Source organism: Archocentrus centrarchus, chromosome 17, assembly GCF_007364275.1.
Source record: "Archocentrus centrarchus isolate MPI-CPG fArcCen1 chromosome 17, fArcCen1, whole genome shotgun sequence".
Lineage (NCBI taxonomy): Eukaryota > Metazoa > Chordata > Actinopteri > Cichliformes > Cichlidae > Archocentrus > Archocentrus centrarchus.
Genome location: NC_044362.1, coordinates 2,716,057 through 2,742,272, shown reverse-complemented (window position 1 = coordinate 2,742,272; position 26,216 = coordinate 2,716,057). Strand labels below are relative to the sequence as shown.

The following is a 26,216-nucleotide window of genomic DNA, read 5'->3' as shown; positions in this document are numbered from 1 at the left end:
GGTACTTTATTTATCTTTTATTTAAAAAAAAATCAATAAATATTAGATTAGAAATATCTTATATAAATATAAGTTTTATACTATTTACAGTCAAACAAATATCTACTGTGTAAGAATCTGAAAGGATACAGAGACAGGTAAATGGTTAAAGTAAAGGTGTCCAGAGGCCAGCAGACATGTACACTATACAGACAAAAATGGGCCACAGTTCATCTTTGAATCCAGGAGTTTTCAGTCCCACTGGTACAGGTGTATAAAATCAAGCACCTAACCAGGAAAGCTGCCTTTACAAATATTTGTTAAAGAATGGGTGGCTCTAAAGAGCTCACTGAATCCTGGTACTGTAATAGGATGTGAAGTTTCTTCCTTCCTCCACTGATCAATTGGAAGTGGTATTTTTGCAAAGTGGAAGCAGACACGTGAAGCTACAGAGTGGGATCAGTGTAAATACCTCTCCCCCCACCCCCAGCAGGTCGCAGCAGATGACCCCCCCTCCCTGAGCCTGGTTCTGATGGAGGTTTCTTCCTGTTAAAAGGGAGATTTTCTTTCCCACTGTCACCAAATGCTGCTCACAGGGGGTCATTTTGACTGTTGGGTTTTCCCTGCAATTATTTTTATGGTCTTCACCTTACAATATAAATTGTCTTGAGGCGACTGTTGTGATTTGGCATTATATAAATAAAATTGAATTGAAATTAATTGAATTTACAATTTTATTTATTTATTTATTTTTTTTGGGGGGGGGGGGGGTGCTGCCCCGCTCTACTATGATCATACTGTAAAATTGTAGCCACAAAGTGGAAGCTTCCTTTTTATTGCAAAACATTTGGAGGTTACTGAATACTGAAAACACACTCGGGGGAGGGGAGAAAAAAACAAATACATGGGACCCTGGAGAAAGCCTGCAGAGCCCAGAGGTAAAGAGAGGAGAAGCAGATTTCATCTCCACTCAGTTTTCTTTCTGGCTGGTTGGAGATTGTGTTGCCTCTTGGCTCCCACACAGACAGTACTGATTGGAGCCCTGGTGTGAAGTGAAATGAATTGACATGCACAGACTGAAGCGAGTGTGTGGCTGTATGTGTGTTCTACCAATGTAAAAACCAGTTCCCGGCTTTAAGACTGAGAACCAGGTATTTGTTTAGCAGACAGGAAACATACAGTCTGTAACCAGAGCAGACAATTCTCATGTTAGTTGAAATACAAAAATATGTGCATGTGTGTGTCTGCTACATGTGAATTAAACAGAATAATAAGGCCACTTGCAATCTGTTGAGCATGTCCTAGGGTGATCTTGAGTGCATTCTGCTCTGGAGACAGAAAACAGTGGGTGAACAGGTGCTGGAGGGAGGGAAGAGGGAGAAACTGTCACTCTCACGTAGTGACTGTGACTGAAAGAGACAGAGATGGAGGGGGAGAGAGAAAAACAATTAAAAGATAAAGATGGATTCAGAAAGCCAGAGATCTAAGGGGAGGAAGGATTAGATGAAGCTGCAGTTCACTCCTTTGACACTGCTATGGAACACACACATAACATACAAATGCTGGCAAACACAGGTATGCATAACATCAACATCAGCTGTTGCTGCAGTTAAACATCAGCTCCTCTAATGCAGCTTCTGAATGGAGATTATTTTTGAATGAAACTGAACTGCATAAAACAAGCTGGTTCTGACCCCAGACTAAAAGACCTCCGTTTTTGTGTTATGTGTGTCACCATATCCATTTTGTGAAGACCATACTTCGAAGCCTGCTTTGGGGCGAAAAAAAAAAAAAATCATGTGACATATGACATCTGAACCAGCAACTGCTGGCTCAATCTAAAGGACAGCTGAAAAAATAATGTACTTCAATAAAAATCTTTGAGTGTTCCCCATTTCACAAAATCACCCCATGCCATAGTTATACAAGCACACCCAATTCATGCCATGCTTTCCCAGCACTCTCTCCTTAATAACATAACACACACACCTCCATCTTTATATGTAAATAGAACATCATATCATGATATTCAGGCATAATATGTGTGTCTCAAAGAATGCAAAGATGCTTCAGAACAAAAGGTATTTTCTGCAAAAGTAGTGTAGATCATTGAGGTGTGTGTAATTAAAAGCATCGCACTTCTCCCGGATAGGGTGCTGGATTTGAAGCTTCGAGTAATGAACCCATTTTCAAAACAACTGGCTCAAGTGATTCAGTGCTTCACAAACACTTTATTTGCCCATCACTATCAGCAAACACAAGTGTTGTGGTCCTGGGACTTTGACCCAGTGTTTTGGGTTTGTGGGCTTTCTTGTCTCGTTACCTGGATTCTGTTCACCTGTGCCTCATTTCCACCAGCTGTGTCCACTTCCCCTAATCGCCCTAGTGGTGTCTTCCCCTCAGCCCTTGTCACAGCATCAGTTTTTCTTTCCTCCCCTGGATTGTTAGAGTGCTGTATGTACAAAATTTGGGTTTTGGACTTTTCTACCAGTTTAAATAAAGGTTTGTTTTCAGTTTATTCTGTTGCCTTAAGAATCTGCATTTGGGTCCTCTTCCTGCAAATGAAAATAAACTGTTTCTGTGCAGTTTGGATCACAGCTAATTCTAGCTAATGTACAGTTATATTTACCAGGGAGAGAAAAAATGTTAATGTGTGACACTTAAAGATGGTACATTATAGTTTTTCATAATGTGAAATATCTTGGAAAACCAATTGAAACAGGACTGATTACAGGGCGAATGTGTCTGAGGAGATAGAATGGGTCATCTGCCAGTCAGACGGTCAGTGGTTTGATGCTCAGCTTAAGTCTGCATGCCATAATATCTTTGGGGAAGATGGACCCCAAGATGCCACCAATACGTGCATGAGTGTTAGACCAGACAGGCAGAGAAAAAAAGTGCTTGTATGACTGCATGTGTGTGATTGAGGCTTGTGATAAAAAGCACTCAGTTAGAAGCTCACCCTGCGGGCGGTCTTTGTTCTCCAAGCTCAGGTCCTCTACCAGAGGCCTGGGAGCCTGAGGGTCCTGCGCAGTATCTTAGCTGGACAGAGATCTCTGATGTCATTCTTAGAATCTGCTGGAGCTGCTCTCCCAGTTTGGGGAGTTTTGCGATTACCACGGGGACCACTGTTACCTTCATCTTCCACAGCCTCTCCAGCTCTTCTCTGAGCCCTTGGTATTTATCGAGCTTCTCGTGTTCCTTCTTCTTGATGTTGCCATCATTGGTATTGCAACCAACGTCCATCACTACAGCTTTCTTCCGTTGTTTGTCCACCAGTACAATGTCCGGTTGGTTAGCCATCAAAAGTCTGTCTGTCTGTATCTGGAAGTCCCACAGTCTCAACCACCCTTGGGGGCGTTTCCCTTTTGACCTCAGGACTTCCAGGTCATACTCGACACAGATGTTCCTGTATACTATGCCGGCCACTTGGTTATGGCGTTCCATGTATGCCCTGCCTGCTAGCATTTTGCACCCTGCTGCTATGTACTGGATTGTCTCAGGGGCATCTTTGCACAGCCTGCACCTGGGGTCTTGCCTTGTGTGGTAGACCCCAGCCTCTACTGATCTTGTGCTCAGAGCTTGTTCCTGTGCTGCCATGATTAGTGTCTATGTGCTGTTTGTCAATCCAGCTTTGTCCAGCCATTGATAGGATTTTTCTCAGCCACATCTTCTATCTGCTGGTGGTACATGCCGTGCAGAGGCCTGTCCTTCCACGTTCCTGTTCTTGCTCCTCTTCTTTCTCAGGTTTCTGCTGCCTGAGGTACTCACTAAGCACATGATCCTTTTTGGCCATCTTCCTGATGTATTCATGGATCTAGGCTATCTAGGATAGTGGTTCTGACACTCTCTAGTCCTCGGCCTCCTTCCTTCTGCTTAGCGTATAATCTCAGGGTGCTGGATTTTGGGTGAAACCCTCCATGCATGGTAAGGAGCTTTCTTGTCCTGACATCAGTGGCTTCTATTTCCTCCTTTGGCCAGCTTATTATCTGACAACAGGCAGGGCGTAGGTATTGATAGCCCAGATCTTCCATTTCGTAGTCGGTATCCATAGCCATCTTGGTAAATCTCCTTGGTGACTTGTGCAATTGGCTTGAACTTGGCTTCTAGTGTTGTTCTCCACAGCCCCATTGAGCTCTTGATGAAGGCTCTGAGGGTCCTGTTGATCTTGTATAGTTCTAGACATTCCAGGATCCACGTATGAGGCATTGAGCCATAGGCTTTCTTGTAATCATCCAGGCGGTGCACAGATTGCTCATCTTAGGTGCTATGATGCAGGTTATTGGCCGGTCCCTTCTGAGGATCAGTATATAGTACCTATGTCTACATCAAAGTAGAGGTCCATAGTGCTCTGAAAGTCTACTTTCAGAGGGTACTTCACATAGTCTTGGTAGTTGGGGGGTTTACCCATGTTGAGCCATGATCTTATCAGCTGCTCTGGCATTCAGCATACTAGTTGTTATTGGGGCTTGGTACCCAATCTCAGAGTGTGGGGATGATGATATCTTCCCCCCCCGACCTGTTGTCCTGGCTCCCCCCTTGCCGTAGCATGGATGTTGGTGTCCCACATCCTCTTCATGTGTAGTAGCATTCCAACAGTTCCTGATTCTCATCTCGTGTCTGCCTTTGTTGGCCTGCTATCAAAGTGTTGTCTCCACCGGCAGCCATAATCCCGTGCACATATTTATACAACTATTTTTTACATTGTTGTTCTCCTTCTTGCTGCCCTCTTTAAGGGTCACCAGAGGAGATCATCTGCCTCGATTTCACCCTATTCCTGGCATCCTCTGTCACACCGCATGTCCTGCTTCACAACATCCATGAACCTCCTCTGTGGTATTCTTCTTTTCCTCCTGCCTGGTAGCTCCATCTTCAATATTTGTTGTCTAATATATCAACTGTCCCTCCTGTGTACATGTCCATCTCTAACTTTGTTTCCGAACTGCTCAACCTGAGCTGTAAGTAAATATATTTCTAAATGTGGTAAAGCATCTAATCCACACATGAAAAGAAATCACACCATCGATGTTCATAAATTAAGTTATGTATAATAATGAGCAATAACACAGGGAAAAAAATTATTGAACATATGAAAAAGTGCAAATTAATATCAGCTGGTTCAGTTCCAATAACAACTTCAGAAATATATTTACCTAGAAAATTGGTGACCTGTTTAATACTTATTTTACCCACTGAAAATGTCCAGTCTGCACAGGCAAAACCCAAATCTGAAACTGAGTGTAGACATTCAGTGCTATTTATTGTTTGAATTATCAATGTAACAGGACACTCCTGGGCAACAAAACACATCTGTCAGTCACATGTTCCAAAACTTTTGCTCACAAGAAAAGTGGGTGGGTTCAGAGAAAAGGGTGCTACCTTCTGAACTATGTATCAGATCCAGATCCAATGTGACTATGAAGCAAATGGTTCAACCCTATTACACCACATACCGTTAACTAGTTAACAACTTCGGGGGGGTTGGGGCCATTTAAGACTACCTTTGTTTCCTAAACCTCATCTTCTCTGTTTATTTTTGGGAAGTTTGTAATGACAGCAAAATAGCTCATCCCGATTAAACTAACATGACTTTAAAGGGCAGCTCCAAATCAGTGAAATCGGTGTTAACACATTGCACTGCACCATAAAATCGTTAAAAAGCAAAATGTCAAGCAACACCTCACTGATTCCAGAGGGAAAATGCGAATCCACATTCTGTGTATTCCCATTTCAGCGAAGTGAGAGTTGCTCAACACAACAGTTTGCTTTAAAACTGAGAGAAAAAAAACTTTAGCAGACATGACTGCAAGCTGAAAAATATGGAAAACACAACATTTTCCCCATCTTTTTCTGCTTCTGAACGCTATAATTATGCCCGTGTGTGACTCAGTGTTTCATCATTCGTATACAGTCTGTCCTTCTTCTGTGCCGTTGTCTTACTTTGAGAGAAACGGGGAGGGTTGTCGTTGACATCAGTGAGGGTGATGTTAACCACAGTGCTACCAGTGAGGCCTCCTCTCTGTCCAGCCATGTCTTTGGCTTCGATCACCACCTGGTAGTGTTCCCTCTGCTCACGGTCCATGTCACCAGGACCCAGGGCTGTCCGGATCACACCTGAACAAAAAGAACTGGGCTTTAGTTTAAATTCAATTTCAGTCATTTTCTTTTTTTACTTTGCTGCACCCTCCTCATCAACCTCTGCTGACCTGTTGCTGTTTTGAATTAATTTGCATTTCTTTAGGTATAAAACAGGTATAGCTTTGTCTTTGTCTCTTTTGTGGGTTGTGGAGAGACAAACCAGCCATCTGTGGCACACTGATTTGCCATTTTTATCCAAATCAATAAACCATTTTTTCTGCAGCTAAAATCAATCATATTTACAGAGCTTTAACTAATTAGCTGATAAGGACTCTAAACCCACCTTAAATCTTTCAAGCTGGCGTCTGGATCCACAAAATCATTTGAAGCAGACACTACAGACACACAGCTGCTAATTTAAATAAGATCTTGAGTTGAGAAATGGGGAACTGTGAGGATGACTGTCAGTATAATCTATGTGGATACACATACATATGTGCATACACAGCAGGAAACAGGAAGTTCTTTGCTGGAAATGTGAACTGTTAGCTTAATTTTAGGCTAAGTAAAAACAAAACAACTACAAACACAATACTTCCAAAGCTGATCAATCAATACTGGGTATGGCATTTATTGAATCTGTACATAATTAAACAGATACCCTATGTTGCCAAAGGATTCAGTCACCCATCCAAATCATTAAATTCAGGTGTTCCAATCACTTCCATATCCACAGGTGTATAAACCAAGCACCTAGGTATGCAGACTGCTTCTTTAAACATCTCTGAAAGAATGGGTCGCTCTCAGGAGCTCAGTGAATTCCAGCGTGGTACCATGATACTGTAGGATGATACCTGTGCAACTAGTCCAGTTATGAAATTTCATCACTACTAAATATTCCACAGTCAGCTGTTAGTAGGATTATAACAAAGTGGAAGAGACTGGGAATGACAGAAACTCAGCCATTAAGTGGTAGGTCATGTAAAATCACAAAGCGAGGTCAGTGGATGCTGAAGTGCATAGTGCACAGAGGTCACCAACTTTCTGCAGAGTCAATGACTACAGACCTCCAAACTTCATGTGGCCTTCAGATTAGCTCAAGAACAGTGTGTAGAGAGCTTCATTAATGGGTTTCCATGTCTGAGCAGCTGCATCCAAGCCTTACATCATCAGACACAATGGAAAGTGTTGGACGCAGTGGTGTAAAGCACACTGCCACTGTTCTCTGGAGTGATGAATCACGCTTCTCCATCTGGCAATCTGATGATGAGTCTGTGTTTGGTGGTTGCCAGGAAAACTGTACCTGTCTGACTGCATTGTGCCAAGTGTAAAGTTTGGTGGTGGTGGTGGTGGTGGTGGTGGTGGTGGTGGGGGGGGGGTTATGGTGCGGGGGTGTTTTTCAGGAGTTGGGCTCGGCCCCTTAGTTCCAGTGAAAGGAACTCTTAATGCTTCAGCATACCAAGACATTTGGGACAATTTCATTGTCCCAACCTTGTGGGAACAGTTTGGGGATGGCCCCTTCCTGTTGCAACATGACTGCACACCAGTGCTCAAAGCAGCTCCATAAAGACATGGATGAGTCAGTTTGGTGTGGAAGAACTTGACTGGCCTGCACAGAGTCCTGATCTCAGCCTGATAGAACACCTTTGGGATGAATTAGAGCAAAGACTGTGAGCCAGGCCTTCTCATCCAACATGTGTGACCTCACAAATGTGCTTCTGGAAGAAAAAAAAAATATTCCCATAAACACTCCTAAGCCTGTGAAAAGCCCTCCCAGAAGAGTTGAAGCTGTTACAGCTTTCAGAGTCATTAGGTTTTATATGTGACAATCAATTTTAGTAGTTGGGCACCAAAGATAAGTGTCACCAGTTCAGTTTGTGAAAAAAAGTACAAGATGGTTACAGTCTCCCCTTTTTTCCCCTTATAGAATAACGTGTCACAGTAAAGATGATCTTTGACCTTTTAGCCCTTGCCTACTAAATTCTAATCAGGTCATCCTCGAGTTCAAAAGAACATCTGAAGAAATTCTCTCAAGTGATTTCATTTTGAATGAAATGTCTGAGCCATGGCTGAAAACCTGCATCCAGCCCGTGTCACAGAGAAGATCTCGATTTACGTACTAGAGTCACAGAAACAATGCTGCATGTAATCTCTCTGTCTCTACCAAAGCTGGAATAAATTATTCTAATAACACTGTTGAAAGTGTTCAATCAGCAAAACACAGTGACATTCTGTTGTCAATATTCAGCCAAAAGCCAGTGTTCACCTGATTTTATCATATAGTAGCCAAACAATAGTGCAGGATAGTATGTACTGTGTACATAGACTGTATATAAAAGATGGACGACTCTCAAAAGGTAACTAAGTTTTGATTAAAGAGGTTAATCTTACCTCTTTTAAATACAGTCTGACACGTTTGCACATGGTGTTTTTATTTTTTGATTTAGTTATTTTTTCATGGACGTTCACATACCAGTGAAGGTGTGTCTGATGATCAGATTTGTCAAACTTTGAACAGTCTACTTTCTGCATGAGTACACAGCCTGTCACTGCTACATAATCTGCAGGCAACAGTAATCTGACCACGGCCCCAACCCCACTATTTGTTAGAGGTACACAGAGGAGCAGAGAGAGGGAGATCGCCGTGCTGATTACCTAAATGGATGACTGACTCTCTTATTTCCAAGTGCATTAAATCAGAGGGGGACTCAGCTGAGCTGGGTTTGTTTTACGTTAGCAGATACAACAGGAGAAAATATAACCATTTTCTTTTTTTATTAGATATGGTTGGCCCATAAATGTGTGAAGTGAAGTTGCACTAAGTGTGCATTTACTTTTCAATAGTAGTTCTTTCCAAAATTTTATTGAAAAAAAAACTGATGTACTGACTGAAAACATGATCTGAAGCTGCAGCAAAGAAGAGCATCATATTCAACGTCCCCCGAGAAGCTGTTAATTCACACTGTGAAGAATATCCTCCACAGAGATATGATTACTGTACCACTGATACAACAAAATACACAATGTGTTCATCTGGATTGTTTGGGTTATGCTCCCACCTCATATTTGTGTCTACAGAAAGTAAAGGTTCCAAGATTAATATAAGGATCATCTGACACCTTGCTAAACTGTGTTTTGCCTACTCATTTTTTTTATTGCAGGGCATGCTCTAGCATATATGGCTTGATATAGAAAATAACTGATGCTTCAACGTATATTAAGTGTTTATTTTACCCATTTACAATGGGGTTGATGATTTAAAAAAAAAAAACACACAACAGAAATTTAGCATAAACTAAATAAATGTTTGAGCTCTAAGTGGAACTGGTCCTATCTACATGCTGCTCTCAGGAATTTAGTTACTTCTTTGTCATCATTTTGGTCTAACACAGGAATGTAATGTGTTACTGTTCTTGAAATCTAAGCCTGCCCCTATTCAAATATACACTCATTGTGTAGGTATTAACTTCAGTTTTGGTGCTCCAATAACTTTCTAAAAAGATGAAAGTTAAAGGCATCTCTGCACTTCGCAGATCATTTCATTTTAGTTCGCCTCCATGTTTCTAATTTGTGACATTGTCTTCCAGATTTAGCAACTTTCCACAAAGACAAAGTTTCTCATTTTCTCTCACTGATTTTAAATGGAAATACAAAGTCACAGCTCAGCCCTTACCTTTAACTTCTGTGTGGTGTAGGCTGCAGAGAGGACGTGAGCAACAACAACTGTGTTATTGAACATGACGGCGCGCCACTCACTGCAAACATTTCAGTGATTACTTTTCTCCGCCAGCTTACTTTTAGACAGCCTTAAAGGTAATAAAGAAAATTTTCTAGACATTTTTTCAATACTTTCAGCACTCTGGAGCACGGTGAAGAGGACCTGGACAGTTTACAGGTTTATATTGATGAGTGTTTCAAGTGAGTTGTCACAGGTAAATCAAACAAGGTGCCAACTCCCTCCACCAGCATAGGAACTCCATCCACCAAGAGAAGCCACCCTGAAGACTCCCACAAAACAGCCTCTCCACCTACCAGTAACGTGGTGGACATTTTGGAGTCCATAAATAAACAAAACAAAACAAAACAAAAAAAACTGTCCAGTTTTGCATGTCTGCCATTAGTGGAAATCCTCCACAAAGAGTTTCATGTTCTGCAGGAGTCGGTGGAGTGGGTGGAGTTCAGCCAGCAGCAGGTGGAAACACTCACTGCAGGAAATGCAGTCCTCAGAGAGTCAGTGAAATCCCTTACTGAGGGAATGACCCGGTTCTCAGAAGAAAATAAACATATTCTAGAAACTGTTATTGAGCTCTGGGCCTGCAGTGTGAGGGAAAACCTCGTGTTTTCAGGCATCTTGGAGAAGATGGAAGAAGACCCGGAATCAATGGCGACATCAGGTGATCTGTATCCACACACCTTTTTCTGGTGCTTTCTTCTTTTCTTTGATCTAAAGGACATGTCTAAATAGGATAATTAATGCCAGGTCAATCAGCATTGTCAAAAGTTACTTACCCGTTCATATGAATGGTTGAGTACTGTAAGTGAAGCAAAGGGGTCACACATAGTTCTTACTGCCTTGTGCATCACTAAGAAAACTATGGGGCTGGCTGGTGGTTCGGGGGCTGGGCGGACTGCTTCCTGGGGATGCTGCTGGCTCTGAAGAGGTACCCGCTCACCCACACTTGGTAGGAGGGGTTGTACGATTGGTATATGGTCATGTGTAAGTGAGTGGGTGAGTGGCCTATATGTGTGTTTGGGTGTGTGGATATGTGGTTTGAGTATATTGGCACTTGCGTGTACAGCTGGGCCTGGGTCTGAGGCTTGCTGAGCCTTGGCTCCTGTGAGACATGGTCATAGAGTGTGGGGGCTCTGCTGGGTGACGGGCAGATCTTGGGCACCTCTGACCTCGGGGCCGTATTCTCGGCTCGTGCTGGGGTGGCTGGCCTCCAGTGGGGTGGGCTGCTTGTTGCCTCTGGCTCTCTGGGGCTCTTGCACTTTGGTCAAGAGGGCTCTGTCTAGGGCCTCCCTACTTCCTCTTCTGGGGTGTGCACGTGGTTGCCATCTGGATGTGTGGCCTTGGATCTTTTGAGCACCTGGGAGGCTGCGGACAGCCCAGGTCCCCTAGGTCTTTCTCTGTCTGCCTCTGACTCCCGGGGGGTGTTGTTGTGGCTTCTCATGCTGTGTGGGCGTGGTATACAGTGGTGTGAAAAAGTGTTTGCCCCCTGCCTCATTTCCTGTTTTTTTGCATGTTTGTCACACTTAAGTGTTTCGGAACATCAAACCAATTTAAACAATAGTCAAGGACAACACAAGTAAACACAAAATGCAAGTTGTAAATGAAGGTGTTTATTAGTGAAGGTGAAAAAAAATCCAAACCATCATGGCCCTGTGTGAAAAAGTGATTGCCCCCCTTGTTAAAACATACTATAACTGTGGTTTTTCACACCTGAGTTCAATTTCCCTAGCCACACCTAGGCCTGATAATTGCCACACCTGTTCCCAATCAAGACATCACTTAAATAGGAGCTGCCTGACACAGTAAGGTCCACCAGAAGATCCTTGAAAGCTACACATCATGCCGAGATCCAAAGAAATTCAGGAGCAATTGAGAAAGAAAGTAATTGAGATCTATCAGTCTGGAAAGGGTTATAAAGCCATTTCCAAAGCTTTGGGAATCCAGCGAACCACAGTGAGAGCCATTATCCACAAATGGCGAAGACATGGAACAGTGGTGAACCTTCCCAGGAGTGGCCGGCCGCCCAAAATTACCCCAAGGGCGCAGCGACGACTCATCCAAGAGGTCACAAAAGACCCCACAACAACGTCCAAAGAACTGCAGGCCTCACTTGCCCCTCTTTTTCACACAGGGCCATGATGGTTTGGATTTTTTTTCACCTTTACTAATAAACACCTTCATTTACAACTTGCATTTTGTGTTTACTTGTGTTGTCCTTGACTATTGTTTAAATTGGTTTGATGTTCCGAAACACTTAAGTGTGACAAACATGCAAAAAAACAGGAAATGAGGCAGGGGGCAAACACTTTTTCACACCACTGTATATACTGATACCAGGATTTTTCCTGAATTGGACTTGGGGATACCTGGTTTGTGGGCAGCTGTTCGGGCCCTAGCAAGGCTGCCTGTGAGGGATGCAGAAACAGTACGAAGTCAATCAGACTCAGTAGAGCTGAATCTAAATGGATTACATCTGGAGGAGTGTTGAGTGTCTGTTTCTGCGTGGCGGAGTAGAACCAAAAAAATTCAGATGATTGGATTTCTGAGAGGTAACCAGAAAACCGTGAGGTTTGTCAGCAATCAGTTATGACGGCCTGAACCAAAACAACTGCAGTATTTGTAATTTGTCTCCCAGACGGCCTTGGATGGCTGTGTATCTAAATCGTCTCCTGGAGATGTTTGTAAACAGATGCTCTTCACCCCCACCCCCACCATCTTATCATGAACATTATCATGAACTGCTGGTCTGGAAGCTGGTTGGCCACCACAGTATCCTGCTCGTGTCTGCTGGCAGCCCCTCCCCTCCCCACCCTAGTGCTCTCCAGGCTTTAAATGTGCTGCTGCTTTGCTGAGGTTTTTGTTTTGGAACCTGGTAAGGTGTTCATAACGAACACAGTACGAGAGGATTTTTTGGACCTACCTATCCCAGTGTATCTCTTTCTGTTTTCCTGCTAAAGGTAGCGCCGGTAAAACGGCCTCAGACACCTGCCCCCCCTGTTTGTTTCTGTGTTTGTATTTCTTGGATGGGTGTTCTGTTAACTGTAATTTCCCCATTGTGGGACCAATAAAGGTATTCATTCATTCATTCATTCATACATTGTTAAATATGTTTCATGACAAAGACACACACACACACACACACTACAAGATTGCTTGTGTATCTATGTTTTCTTTTTTCTTTTCTTTTTTTCCTCTTTCAGGTGCTGTGAATTTTGTATTTATATGTGCAGCAGATGGTAAAATGTATATTTCCACTTGTCATCTGTCTTCTTATTTCTCCTACTTTCTCCCACTTTTCCTTTTGTACATTCCTTCTGCTTTCTTCCTCCCTGTCTGACCTGACAATATCATATTACACATGCACTTGTGTAAATAATAATATAAATAAATAAATACAAGAAAAGAATTAACAACAGGAGCCTACAGAGAATTTTATTGAGCTCTTTTTTGTAAAAGCAAAAAAGCAGTCTGGATTTAACGAGAGAAAAAAAAAAAACTTGTGTGGTGATTTTGTCATTCCACGTCACAAGTATAAAATCTGAGACGCTTCCTCTAGTTATTATTTTTTAATGTCTAAATGTTTACTATCTCGGTTTGTCCTCTTGACACTCTCTAACTCACAGCAGTTCAGCTCACTGTTGCAAACTTAGCAACTTTATCACAAGATTTAGCAACCTCTGTTACTCTTTTAGCAACTTTTTTTTTTTTTCAAATAATCACCTAGTGAAAAATCTGTGGAAGCTCTTGCAGTATCTCAAAATGTGACACACCTCTATCTGTACCACTTAATGAGCAGTAGCACCCAGACAGTTTGTGTGAGACACTGTGCTGCTTCTACCTTTATAGGTGGCCATAGCATCTTTTGGACTTTGCTCCAAAGGTGCTTGATAGAGTAGGGCAAAGTCTCACAGTGGTTTCACCTGAAACCACAGATTGTCATGAGCCACACCTTTTTTCCCACAGTGACAGATGTGATTATGCACATGAACAACAGTGGGTCAATGAACACTTCCAGGGGACATCCCTGGATCCCTGGAAATATCTTGGACTCTCCACCATTTGGTTTTAGAACTGAAGAAGCCTTTCCAATGAGAGGTGAAACATCTTCAAGAAACCTAAAGAAGTACAGTTACTTTTTTTCCAAGCTCCAGAGACTTTTCTTTCTATCCATGTGTTAACAGTGCTAGATACTCATTTCAGTTGCACAGACCACAGCAAACGAGCTACCATCACAAGTTGTGTGGATGCAGCCAAGATCACCTCTTCTATATCTGTATAAAGGGTGTATAATGCCACAGATGGTGGAAAAGGGCTGGCCCAGCAGGAAAATTGTCAGTAAAATCCAATAAAAGTAGTAAAGTCCACTGCTTTGATTGGACACTGTCAGCAGTGATATTCACACTGACATTTTCCAAAATCTTTGCTTTATGCCAAACGTCCTGCCACTGCTTTACATTCAAATGTTCCACTTGTGCAACACTTTATTGGCAGCGCTGTTTTGAGAAACGTGAAGCTAATGACACCAGCAACCATAGTGGAACGTCTTCCAGGGGCCAGAACAGGCCACATCGAAGGCCATTTGAAACTGCTGGTTAAGGCTAAAAGTAAATTTGGTAAGATAATAATTCACATCGGCAGCAATCACACTCAGTCACACCAATCAGAGGTCACTAAAGTTAATACTGAATTGATGTGTAACTTTGCAAAAACAATGTCAGACTCTGTAGTTCTCTGTCTTTTCTCTCTTTTAACCCTAGGAGATCTATGGGTGCAGAAGGGGAAGCTCAAGTGGCAGTCCTGCTTTGGGGAATCAACATGGAGAGAACAGTGAAGAGCCAATCCTCATGAGTGTCTCTTATTTGCTATGTAGCAAGTAACAGATCCAGAGACGAGGGCAGCTGCAGGTAACTGATAATGATCCTTCCCCAAGTTCACTTAAAACTTACCTACTTCCTCTAAACACATCTTGTTCACCAAAGACTTTTAATCATCTCGCCTTGAGCTGAAATCCACAGTGTGTTTGGACTTTTGTGCCACAGTATAGGAAAGAGGTGCATTTGATTTATAACACAAGACAAAACAAGAACTTTGTAGGGAACATGAACGTAAATATGTTTCATCCTAATTACCATATCATTTTCATAATCTCTAAAAATGATTCTGATACATTTTAAGGCATTAAAGGTTCTGAGGGTGTAACTACATGATGGGATAATTTGCTTTGTCAAGACAAGTTTTACAAAATGTTATACTTTTGATGGTGATCTGCAGTATTAGTACTGAATCTGACAAACATACCAGTGTTTGGCTCCACAGAGAAGTATGGGTGTCCCTGGCTGATGCTGTAGACCAGTTTGGCACTGTTACCATACATACTGTCATCAGCATCTGTAGCTGTCACCTGGATGACCGACGTACCTGAAACAGTTGCATTTCCATGACTGTTACTCACAAATATTACCAGAACACAAAGGCAGAGAAGATTACACAGAGAGACAGATCAGAAGCAGCAAAGTGCAGTGAAAGTGGCCCTTACCAATATCAGACCTCTCAGGAACACTGGCGGTGTAAACCTCTTTGCTGAACTGTGGTTCATTATCATTGATGTCATGGAGTTTGATGGTAAACTCAGTCTCTGGCTCCAGTTTTTGGCCCGTCCGTTTGTTGACCACTGTGGCTCTGAGGATGTAAAAGGCCTTCTCCTCTCGATCAAGGCGGCGGGTGGCGTGCAGGTCACCGTTATCCTCATTAATGACAAAGATGCTGCCTGCCCCATCGCCGGAGAGGACATACTTTACTAAGCCACTACCATGGTCCTGGTCTGACTGGAGCTGCAGGGTAACATACACATACAGCGTACATGTGAACAAGAAAATCATCCCATGATGTTTTAGTTATTTAACAGCTACATACACACATATGTACTCCAGCTTTTATAATGTGTATGAGCAACTGTTTGAGACAAGGCAAACTGCAACGAAAGGCAATTTCCATAGCCAGCTTCTTCCACTACAGCACACTGATTAAGTGAGGTTCAACACTCAGTCTATAAAATAATGGAAGTATGTTTTAATATGAGTGAACCTCCAATGTTCTCTCTATTAACAGAGCAGAAGCTAATTTAATACATCCAATAATGGCTGGACAAAATATTATCTGATCTCATTTATTCCAACAATTCCACAAATTCACTGTAATTCTGCAGAGGCAAAAACTGTAGTATATTATAATACTAAACAGTGTAATATAAAATACTTTTATATTATAGTATATAGTTTGAATTTATTCTAAATAATGTTCTCATTTATTCATTCAGTGCCACTATAGTCAAAACACTCCATCTGTAGTAATTTAGTTTATATGGCTCTGTTCTGGACACCTCCCTGAAATTCCACGTGCAGACACGGAGCGCAACAGCACAACATCAGTGACGCCTATTATGATGCTAATTATATCAGAAACAGCACAAAAAAGAGAAGCAGGGGTGGGGGTGGTTTGCAGAGACAGCAGTAACTGTAGGCAGGGGACAGTTTAAACAGTGAAGCCTAGAAGAGGCTGAACAAATAATGGCCCACACCAGGTGACCAGCAGACAGAGAGAGACATGGTACTTAATGAATCCTCAGCTGAGAAAAATGGTGGCAGACCTTTAACTTCACAGAAAAAAATGCTTCTTTTTTTTTTTAAACAGATGTGTTTGGAGATTGTATACATGCAGTTTTTATGTTCCCATTTTATTTAGATAATGTTTTAAAGTAATTAGACGGCTGCTGCAAGCTTTGCCTCTAGAGCAGCTGATCTGCCAGAACGGCGGCTGAGCTCGACTTTGTGGCCTGCCTTAAATAACTCTGTACTCGATTCCATCAACCAGTGCCCCAAACTGTGCCTTACATACTGTATGTCCCACTTTATTTATGTGAATTATTACGGCTGCGTGCCGTTTTGTCTGTGTCCCCCCCCCCCTCTCCCCACAGCAGGGGCGTCTCCTCCTAATCAGGGCCACAAGATATAAGGAGGCGGGATAGGAGGCGGTGCAGAGGAGAGCGCAGAGAGTGGTGGTGGAAGCAGTCTGCGGTTCTGGTGGCTCGAGAAACTGTAGTGTTACTCCTGTGGAGAGTGGTTTGTCTGTGGGCTGACCACAGATGTGATCCGGGGTTCCAGAGGGTTGTTTGGCGGGGTTTCTTTTCTCCCCTGATAAGATAGGTGGCGTCTCCCGTTTGGGGATTGTTTTGTGTTGTGGCCGTTTTTGGGCTTTTTTCTCTTAAATAAACATTATTTATTTTATGAACGAATCTGGTTTTCTTTGGTTCCTTTCTTGATCGTATGTTGCTCCCTTTTTATAAACTTTTCAATATGCTCTCCTTCTTACTCCTGTCTATAAAAAGCACTTCCATAGATGAAGGATGAAGATGGACAGGCCAGCGGGTGATGGTGACAGGTTTATATAAGACAAACAAAGAGCAAAGGCAGAAAAAGTCAGCTCCACACTGAGAAATAAAACAAGAATCTTCTGAAGGCAGAAACAGCAGCTGAAAATAAAGAGTTTGTGTTGTGCCTCACAGAATACTTGTGCACTCATACCTGCAGCAATAACCCATCTCTCTTTCTCCTTATCTCTCTTTTGCCTCTTGTCTTTGTATCTCTTAAACTCAAGTGGCTTGCTGTTCACCTTTCATCCCTTCATTCCCGCTTTATTCCTCCAGGCCAGATGTTTGGGTGAAGCCTTTGATTATGAGTGTGCGGCTATGTGAGTGTGTGTTACAGAGAGCCATTTACAGCTGCTCCTTTTCTCCACTACACGTGTGATCTTGGAGAAATTTATGTGAGATCTAACATTTTTGGACTTAAGCCAGCAGATATATGATGGAATATGATTCTGTATGTGCTACGAAACGACTGCTTGAAGCTTTCACTGCGCTCACTTGTGTAGAATTTAAATCAAACTCAGGTGGGCGCTCCATAACCGAGCTACGCTCTATTTTATTTTTCTTATTGGTTTTGTTTACTGTACTACATAGGAATTTAAATAAACTAGAACAAATAAACTGCATCTAATCTTATCTTTGCTTGGACCTTTATTGGAGAGCACACGTTATTGCAGCCTTTGTGCTGACCTGCTCTCTGCACTGAGGTTTGGGATATTTGGGACTAATATAAAAGCAGAGGTTAAAAAAAATATATATATTATATATCTTACTATTTTAATCAAAATAATAATGTTGATCGCACTTTGATAAAAAGGGAGAAGAAATTAACAGCAAAAAAGATCGCATAATCTCAACAAACAATAGCACAGTGAATGGCTGCATTCTTGCTCTCTTTATTTCTTTTTCCTTGTTTTTCCTTCTGCGTTTGCTCTACATCACCTCATTGAACCATCCATTCATCCACCTCATTCAGTACATTTTTATGTATTCATAACTGTAGCAGTAAAACCAAGGATGTCTCTAATGAAAACAATCCATCATGTGAAGTTAGATTAAAATGTTACATATTGAGCCTGGTTATTTACAGAAGTTTGGCTCCAAACTGCAGGAGACAGTCAGTTCCTCTCATGCTGTATAAATATACTGTGCATTGTTTCTACTGCAGTCAGTCATCTTAAACATATACAGTGCTTTGAAAAAGTATTTGCCCCCTTCCTGATTTCTTTTGTTTGTTTGGGGTTTTTTTTTTTGCATATTGGTCACAGCTGTTTCAAATCATCAAACAAATTCTAATATTAGACAAAGATAACCAAAATGAATACAAGACACAGTTTTTAAATGATGATTTCATGTATTAAGGGAAAAAAGAAATCCAAACCTATCTAACCCTATGTGGAAAAAGTAATTGCCCCCTAAACATAATAACTGGTTGAGGCACCCTTGGCAGCAAGAACTGCAATCAAGCATTTGCAATGGCTGCCAATGAGTCTTTCACATCACTGTGGAGGAAACTGGGCCCACTGTTGTTTGCAGAACTGCTTTCATTTTTCCACACTGAAGGGTTTTCGAGCAGAAAGGGCCTGTTTACGGTCATGCCAAAGCATCTTGATCAGATCTAAATCCAGACTTTGACTAGGCCACTCTAAAAACATTCATTTTGTTTACTTGTTTTTTTTGAGCCATTCAGAGGTAGACTTCTTCTGAATCACTGTCTTGCTGCGCGCTGAGCTTCAGGGACTCATTTTGGCATCACTGTTCCAATACTTTTGGAGGGGCATGTACCAGGTTCTTCTCTTGATCTTTAGGAATCTGGTCTTTTGGACAGATCAACCCCTGTCTCAAGGTGTTGGATTTAAAATACACAGGAATGCTAATTTTGGAGAAAACCCTCTAAACTTGTCAGAACACCAGGCCACTGACTACATGTGACCCGTTTCTCCTGGTTGCCTGATTGTCTTCTTGTATTTGAGTTCTAATAAAGCCCACTTTGGATAGCCCCCCCCCCCCCCCCCCCCTTTTTTTTTTTTTTTTTTGTTCCGGGTCTGTGCATATATTTTCTGCCTGGTGATGTAGGGTGTGGATCACTCATGAGGTACTGGTCTGTGTGGGTGGGTTTCTGGTAAACCTCAACATGAAGGTTTCCCCCCTTCAGAGATCTTTATCCCACAGTCAGAAACAGGAGTTAGTTTTGCTTCATGTTCTATAGAGTAAACTTGATGAACTTGTCCACAGAATTAATGTGCTTTGTGAGGGCATCAACTTCCTGGGCTTTAATCTTTACCCAGATATCATCAATATACCTGAAGCAATGGCTCAGAGGAAACCCCCCATAGGTGTCCGGTGCTCTCCTCTCTACTTCCTCCATGTAGAGACTAGAAACAATGGGGGGCACTGGTGAGCCCATCAGACAGCCGTGTTCCTGTCAGTAAAACATACCCTGATATTTAAAACAGGTGGTGTTCAAACACGGTTCCAACAGTGAGCACCACCTGTTCTGGACTGAGTTTTGTCACTTCAACCCATGCCCATGAACAGCAATATGACCTCATATGAGTTGATTACCTCATCTGTCTTCAGAGAGTGTCCTTGAATCTTGTCCATAAAATCCTTTGAAAAGTTATTTTGCCAGGTTGTATGTCACAGAGTTAATGCTACTAACAACTGGTCTGTGTGGGATATTGTCTTTATATATATATATATATATATATATATATATATATATATATATATATATATATATATATATATATATATATATATATTTGTTCAGTGTCCTTTAAAATAAAACCCTTTTTAAAGCTTCTATGACCTGGATATTTAAGGATGACTCTACACAGAAAAAAAATCTGTCACACATCATTATGTAGAAGCTACCTGGTGCACTAAACCGCAGCAGATGTGGAGCTTTTGAGCTCTTAGAACTCTCTTTTCTGCACATACCAATCTGCCTTGATGGAAAACAAGCGCTGACTCAGCCTCTTCTGTCTGTAGAAAAAAAAGTGCAGACTTGGCTTGCTGGAGTTTTGCTGGGCTGTCAATAAGAGGATTTTCCTTTCAATTTAATATCTCTGTCCCTACACAAGTCCTGCTCCTTGAAGCAAGAAATAAAAGAAAAATGAAAAGCTAAAAATGTCTTAAAAAGCTAAATTCAGCTGTGCTGTCAGGACATCTGCTTGTTCTAAAATGTGCAGTTTATCTTAATATGTGATATGACCAAAGATACTGGGGGTCACCTTTCTGTGCATCAACTTTTCAGATGTACCTGCGGCCAGGCTGCACTGAGCTGTGGCTCCACCACAGCCTTCTGTGCACCTACGTGTGCAGACCTGCTACAGCTCAATCTTCTGTGACACTATTTTGATGTTCCAGGAAAAACTAGTACACTACTGGAATAAAAAAAATTAAAAAATACAATAACCAGTTGAGTTTTTACTCCTCCTCCATGCTGCCACTGTGACCTCTATAAACTGGTGGTGGCCCTCCCTTCATACTCAGTGGCTCCATCACTGGTTTCACTTCGTCTCTAAGACAAGACACGCACTCATCTGTCATCTCCTCTTCATCTAGCCCATAAATAAATATCATACAATATCATTGTTCTTGTTGATCACCTGGATCATGCTAACACACACACACACACACACACACACACAAACACACACACACACACACACACACACACACACACACACACACACACACACACACACACACACACACTTACAGTACCAGTCGAAAGTCTGGAAATACTCAGCCATGCATGCCTACATACACAACAATCACACACTCACTACTTTCCCCTCTCTCACTTTAATGCCAAATGCCCTGTTCTTCTTCTTCTTCTTCTTCTTCTTCTTCTTCTTCTTCTTCTTCCTCCTGTGTATTATTCTGTTTTCATGATTTACAAGCTTGCTCCATTTTAATTTGTGATTTTTGTTATTTCATCCTTGATATGTTTATATGTTTATGTCTATGTGTTGTGTAACTACTCCTACTGGGACCTCTTGGCCAGGTCATGTTTGTAAAAGAGAACTGGTTCTTAAACATTTTATCCAATAAAATAAAAGTTGAAAAACCCAAAAAGATCCTGTGACAGTACAGATGACACTGCATGGGGGGATGATCCGAACCTGTCCCATTCCAACTTTTCATTAATCCACTAATGAAACCATAACTACAATTAGCTAAATAAAAGAGAAATGAACCATATTCAGAACGTCAGGAGACTCCAAAAAAATCCTGTTAAATTCCAGTTATCCACTGGGGCTGCAATCTGCATCATTCTGCAGTCATGAGGAAATGATGTGCATGGTTTGTTGGTTTTGCATGTAATGGTGCAGCTAGAGGAGCAAATAGGAGCAGCTACGCTGATGAATGAAAAGATCAACCCCAGCCTGACCATCATTCACTGCATCATTCACGTGTTAATACTTGTAAGTCAAAGGTCAGTGGAGTCATTTCTACATATTTATTAACTTTAAAATTCCAAAAGTCTGCTGCTGATCTCAGCAAATGTAACAGAATCGCCTCCTTCCCTGAGAAAAAGTCAACGATCGAAGCAGACTGTTGTTTAAGTATGACATGCCGGAATCCACTATAGCAGAATATTTATTAGTTTTTAAAAATGATAGCTGTTTTGCCATTGATATTTTAGTTTATTTCATATTAAATGGCACAGCTGGCCAGAGAGCATAAGTGGCGAGAGATTTAATTCTGGCATCTTTGTATTGCATTGCTACGTTTGATTGCATTACTTGCATCTAAAAAAGAAAACTGAAAATACTGCTCATATTTATTTCACTTAAAAATATGCTTTTAAAAAATATATATATTTTCATCAAATTAACATTTTTTGACCTGTGCTTCTATACTTTCAACAACAATAAAATGCATCTGAATGGAATTTGATTTGTAATGTTTGAGGTAGTGAAATGAAAACCATGCTGATGGTTTAACACACACACTGACATCCTGGTTTTGATCACATTCAAGTCATTATGTTCAAATGACTCAGAGAAACCTGCTATAACATCTTGTGATTGTCTGCAGTGGTGCGGCTGTATCTCTGTCTCTGCATCCAGCAAATCTTCTGTCATCTCACATCAGCACCATGTGTGTGCTCACTGAGCATCCTCCAAGCTGATGATATTCAGCTCAGTTTGAGTCAGGATTGTATTTACCACTCTGCCGGGTTTAACCTCACCATCGCTGTGCCTAGAAAAGGAAGATTAGAAAAATAACTTTGTCTTTTTTGACAGTAGGGAATGCTAAATACGATAAACCCCAGTGCATGTTTCAACCAGGGTACTTTTATGCTTCACACGCCGTAAGATTTCTTGACCAATACATGATCGGTTTGGTCGTCTCTGTCAAACCACTTACATTCAAGAACCACAGAACAAACTGCACTGCAGTAAGCTGATGCATTTCACCCAGCCGGCTCTTTATCAGGTTCTGCAAATACTTTGCTTTCCAAATACAGCCTTCAGTCTGAAATAGCTACATTGTCCTGTGGCACAAAATGTGATATTTTGAAAATGAAGGCACGAAAATTGTGACATTTGTTTGGCCTTTTCTTGGGGTATGACTTGTAACCATAGCAAACAGGCTCTGTTTCTGCCCAAATAAAGATCATTTTCCAAACTAACCAAAGACAGACTTAAGTGATTATTTGGCTCTTTTTTTTTTTTAAGTTGCTTTAATGGTTCCACGTGGGACACACGCCATATGAAACCATGTTTAAGGGTGAAATCGGGGTCTACATTTATTAATCATGCCACCACTATCACCCCCTCCTGAGCTGGGCTGTTCTACAACATGCACAAAGAGAGAGATGATTTCACATTAATAACAAAGAAAAAAAACCATGCAGGCATATCACATGTGGACCAATCTGTTACACATTTTGCTCTTGTCTTGGAGCTCCTGCTGATATTAATCAGATATCCATATTGGCACTAAAAGCAAAACCCTTCTTCTCCATTTTCCTCGGTTGTTTTCAAGGTTTTAGTGCATGTCCTTGATGGATTCAGGTTTAAACACATATCTGATTAATCACAGCAAAACTTTGTCCGATAAACAACTAATTCATCGCTGCATTGTCCCAATCTTATTTCACTTATTTAACTAATTAAATATCTGACTACATCACTATTTATGGTATGATTTTAAATGTTTTGCTGTAAATGAAGCTTTACTTATCTTCCATGAATCGAGCTGCAGTGCATCACCTTCTCGCCCTCTGCTTCTCTGTATTCTTTATGCTGCCCCTCACCTCGCTGTCTTCTCACAGCTGACTTTTGTTCTCTTGTTTCTTTGCCTTTGTTCTTTGGCTCTACCTACCCTCCTTTCAACACAACACCTTTTGCGTGTTCACTTTTCAAATCACACAACATACATTTCCTCAGTTCCTTCCCTTCTTTCCTCACTCATCTTCCAGTCCCCCCCCCCTCACTCTCCCCCCTCCCTCTCCTTTTGATCCTTGCTGCCTTTTCTTTCCAGCAGTGTTCAGTCTGATTTGATCTGTCACTCTGCAGGGCTGCAACACCTCCATGCTTTCACCTAACACAAGCTGACGAAGCCTGCGGACATTTCAGCATAACACATTTCCAGAGCAGAGTATGCTTTATGGAGTCCTTATGTGTCCCAGATCACCGTCTCTGCTACTATAACTGCTATCTTTTATGTTTTTTTCACAATCATCTTCATTCTGACAATGCGACCACATTTATTAGATATCACAAGACATATTATGCTTACTGCTATTTCTAACATTGACTGGAAAAAGCTGCAGCCACCTTGCCGTCCCTAAACGGTGCCTCTCTTAGTCATGTGTTTTGTTTCAACCACATGATTAAGTCTGCAAATACTGGGAATCTCTTTTACCTATGGATGCATATTCTTATGATAATGAAATATTGGATGTGTTTCTTTTCTCAGCCTCAGGTTTCTCAGGTTCTCTTACACTGTCAATCAATTTTGACATCAAGAAAAAAGGGACAATCCCTTTTGTTCCATGAGCAGTCAGAGGATTATCATAATCCACACCACTTCATTTGGAGATAAAACTGAATGAAAATGCACATGGACTGTTGATATTAATCAATAATTGCATGGAAATACTCCAACTGAAACTGTAGCAGGCAGCATAGGTCACAGAAGCATGACTCCAAAACGTTAATGCTTGCTTCAGGTTGTCTGACCTCTTAGTAACTGCAGGGTTACAAGATATAACTAATTAATTGGATAAATCTTGAATCTCTTGAAACCTTGAAATAATGTCATTATTCCTAAGCAGTCATTACACTGTTCATATTTAGTTGTTTCTTTTATCTTGATTAGTTGTCCCTGTGTTCCTCTGCAGTATTGTTTTTCACCACTCTTGTTTACCTGTATAATTACTCCTTGTGTATTTATTCATTTGTTCCTAAACATAAGTAACACGGGAATGAACAGAACACATACAAAAAAACAAATAAAATAAGGAGAAGCTGCAATAGCAGAATTGTCTAAATTTTGGGTGGTTGTCTCTGGATGAATGCTCCACATACAAGCACAAAGCTCCAGGTGTTCCAAATACTAGGGGGATACTGGGATTTTGCTTCCAGACATGGAATTTGATCGGGATAGAATGAACACAGCCAAGTGCTGTCTGCTATTTGCTGTTGGCTGTCCTTACATGGAAAGGGATGATGAAGATGTCAAGCAGAGTACATCTGTAGGCTCCATAGCCGTGTAATTGAATATTAATAAAAGGGATCAAATTTTATTAAATATTCAATTTTAGACCATGCTTAAAAGTCAGCAGTCTGTGGCATCAGAACTATTAAACATGGTATTAATTTTTGCCTAACCATATTTTGCCTGTGCTAAACATATCCTCTTCCCTGTTAATCTGTGTGTAAACCATACTGCTGTCATTAAACCATATCTGAAGCACCCAGCAGACCCCCTGCAGTGAAGGCAACACCCCAGCAGGGAGGAACAGTCTGCTGACTCTGCCTTACTCCTCGCTGTGTTTACCTCAATCACAGCAAACTCTTGTTTGTTTCAAAGCTTACTTTGTTTTTGTGCTGTCAGACAGCAGGCTTCATACAGAGCTGCACAATACCTCCCGGCATCTGGCTGCTGATCAAACAGCAGTCTCCAACTATCATCATGCTGCACTGTGTGTTACCCTCACTAATAGGCCTATGAGTGAGAATCTCTTGTACTTATTAAACACAGCAGCCAGTTAGATATCAAACCCTCATATAGCCTTACTGCCTATGCACAGGGTAAGTGAACTGTGAGTGCTATGATGCATGTTTTCTTCATAAAATTTTTATGTGGAATACTGTGCTGTTTGAAATGTATGTGGACAGATCCAACTTACTTATTCACAGTCATTAATCCATGTACACTGGCTCACAAAGTTTACTTTCATTTACATTTTGGTCAATTTTTGGCCAGGTAGTTTAAAGCCCCTATCTCCCCTAGAAAAAGGAAAGAGCTATACATGTAATTTCTAAGGTAACTAGGACAGTGAGTAGACGCTCATCTTGCAGCTGGAAGGTCACAGGTTCGAGCCCCTGTCTCTGCGCTGCCTTGTGTCCTTAGGCAAGACACTTAAACCACATTGCCTAACGGTAGCGCCGGTCTCTGGCTGCATGACTGCAGATGCTCGTCTCTGGATGAGCGATCTGGAACGATAATTTCGTTGTGTGCCTTGTGTTGAATCTAATCTAATCTAAAAATACAATGTTTATAGTGTGATCTTATTTTAAAAAAACAACTTAAAATGCATGTACATACATGTCTGTCTACAAAAATATGAACAGATATTATATGATATCAGCAATATTAACATTCTTCTGTGGAAAAGTGGAAAACCAACTTCCTTAGAAGATTGTATTGGCCCATCTGAGAAATCAGTTCTTGCAAGCACCCCACAAAAAGTTTCACTGAGATTCAAATTTATGATGAAGAACTGATCAACATGTCTGCAGTTACTATGAGCAA

At 41.4% G+C, this 26,216-nt stretch overlaps 1 protein-coding gene across 1 annotated transcript in view; it reads right to left on the bottom strand.

Moving 5' to 3' along the window:
* The window catches only part of LOC115796022 (cadherin-6-like), a 116,874-nt gene that overhangs the window by 45,523 nt on the left and 45,135 nt on the right, over positions 1-26,216 (bottom strand). Inside the window, exons 3-5 of the mRNA XM_030752219.1 lie at positions 15,327-15,621; positions 15,089-15,208; positions 5,920-6,093 (exon numbers count right to left, since the gene is read on the bottom strand). Coding sequence (XP_030608079.1) covers positions 5,920-6,093; positions 15,089-15,208; positions 15,327-15,621 — 589 coding nt within the window. The remainder of the gene's footprint in view (positions 1-5,919; positions 6,094-15,088; positions 15,209-15,326; positions 15,622-26,216) is intronic.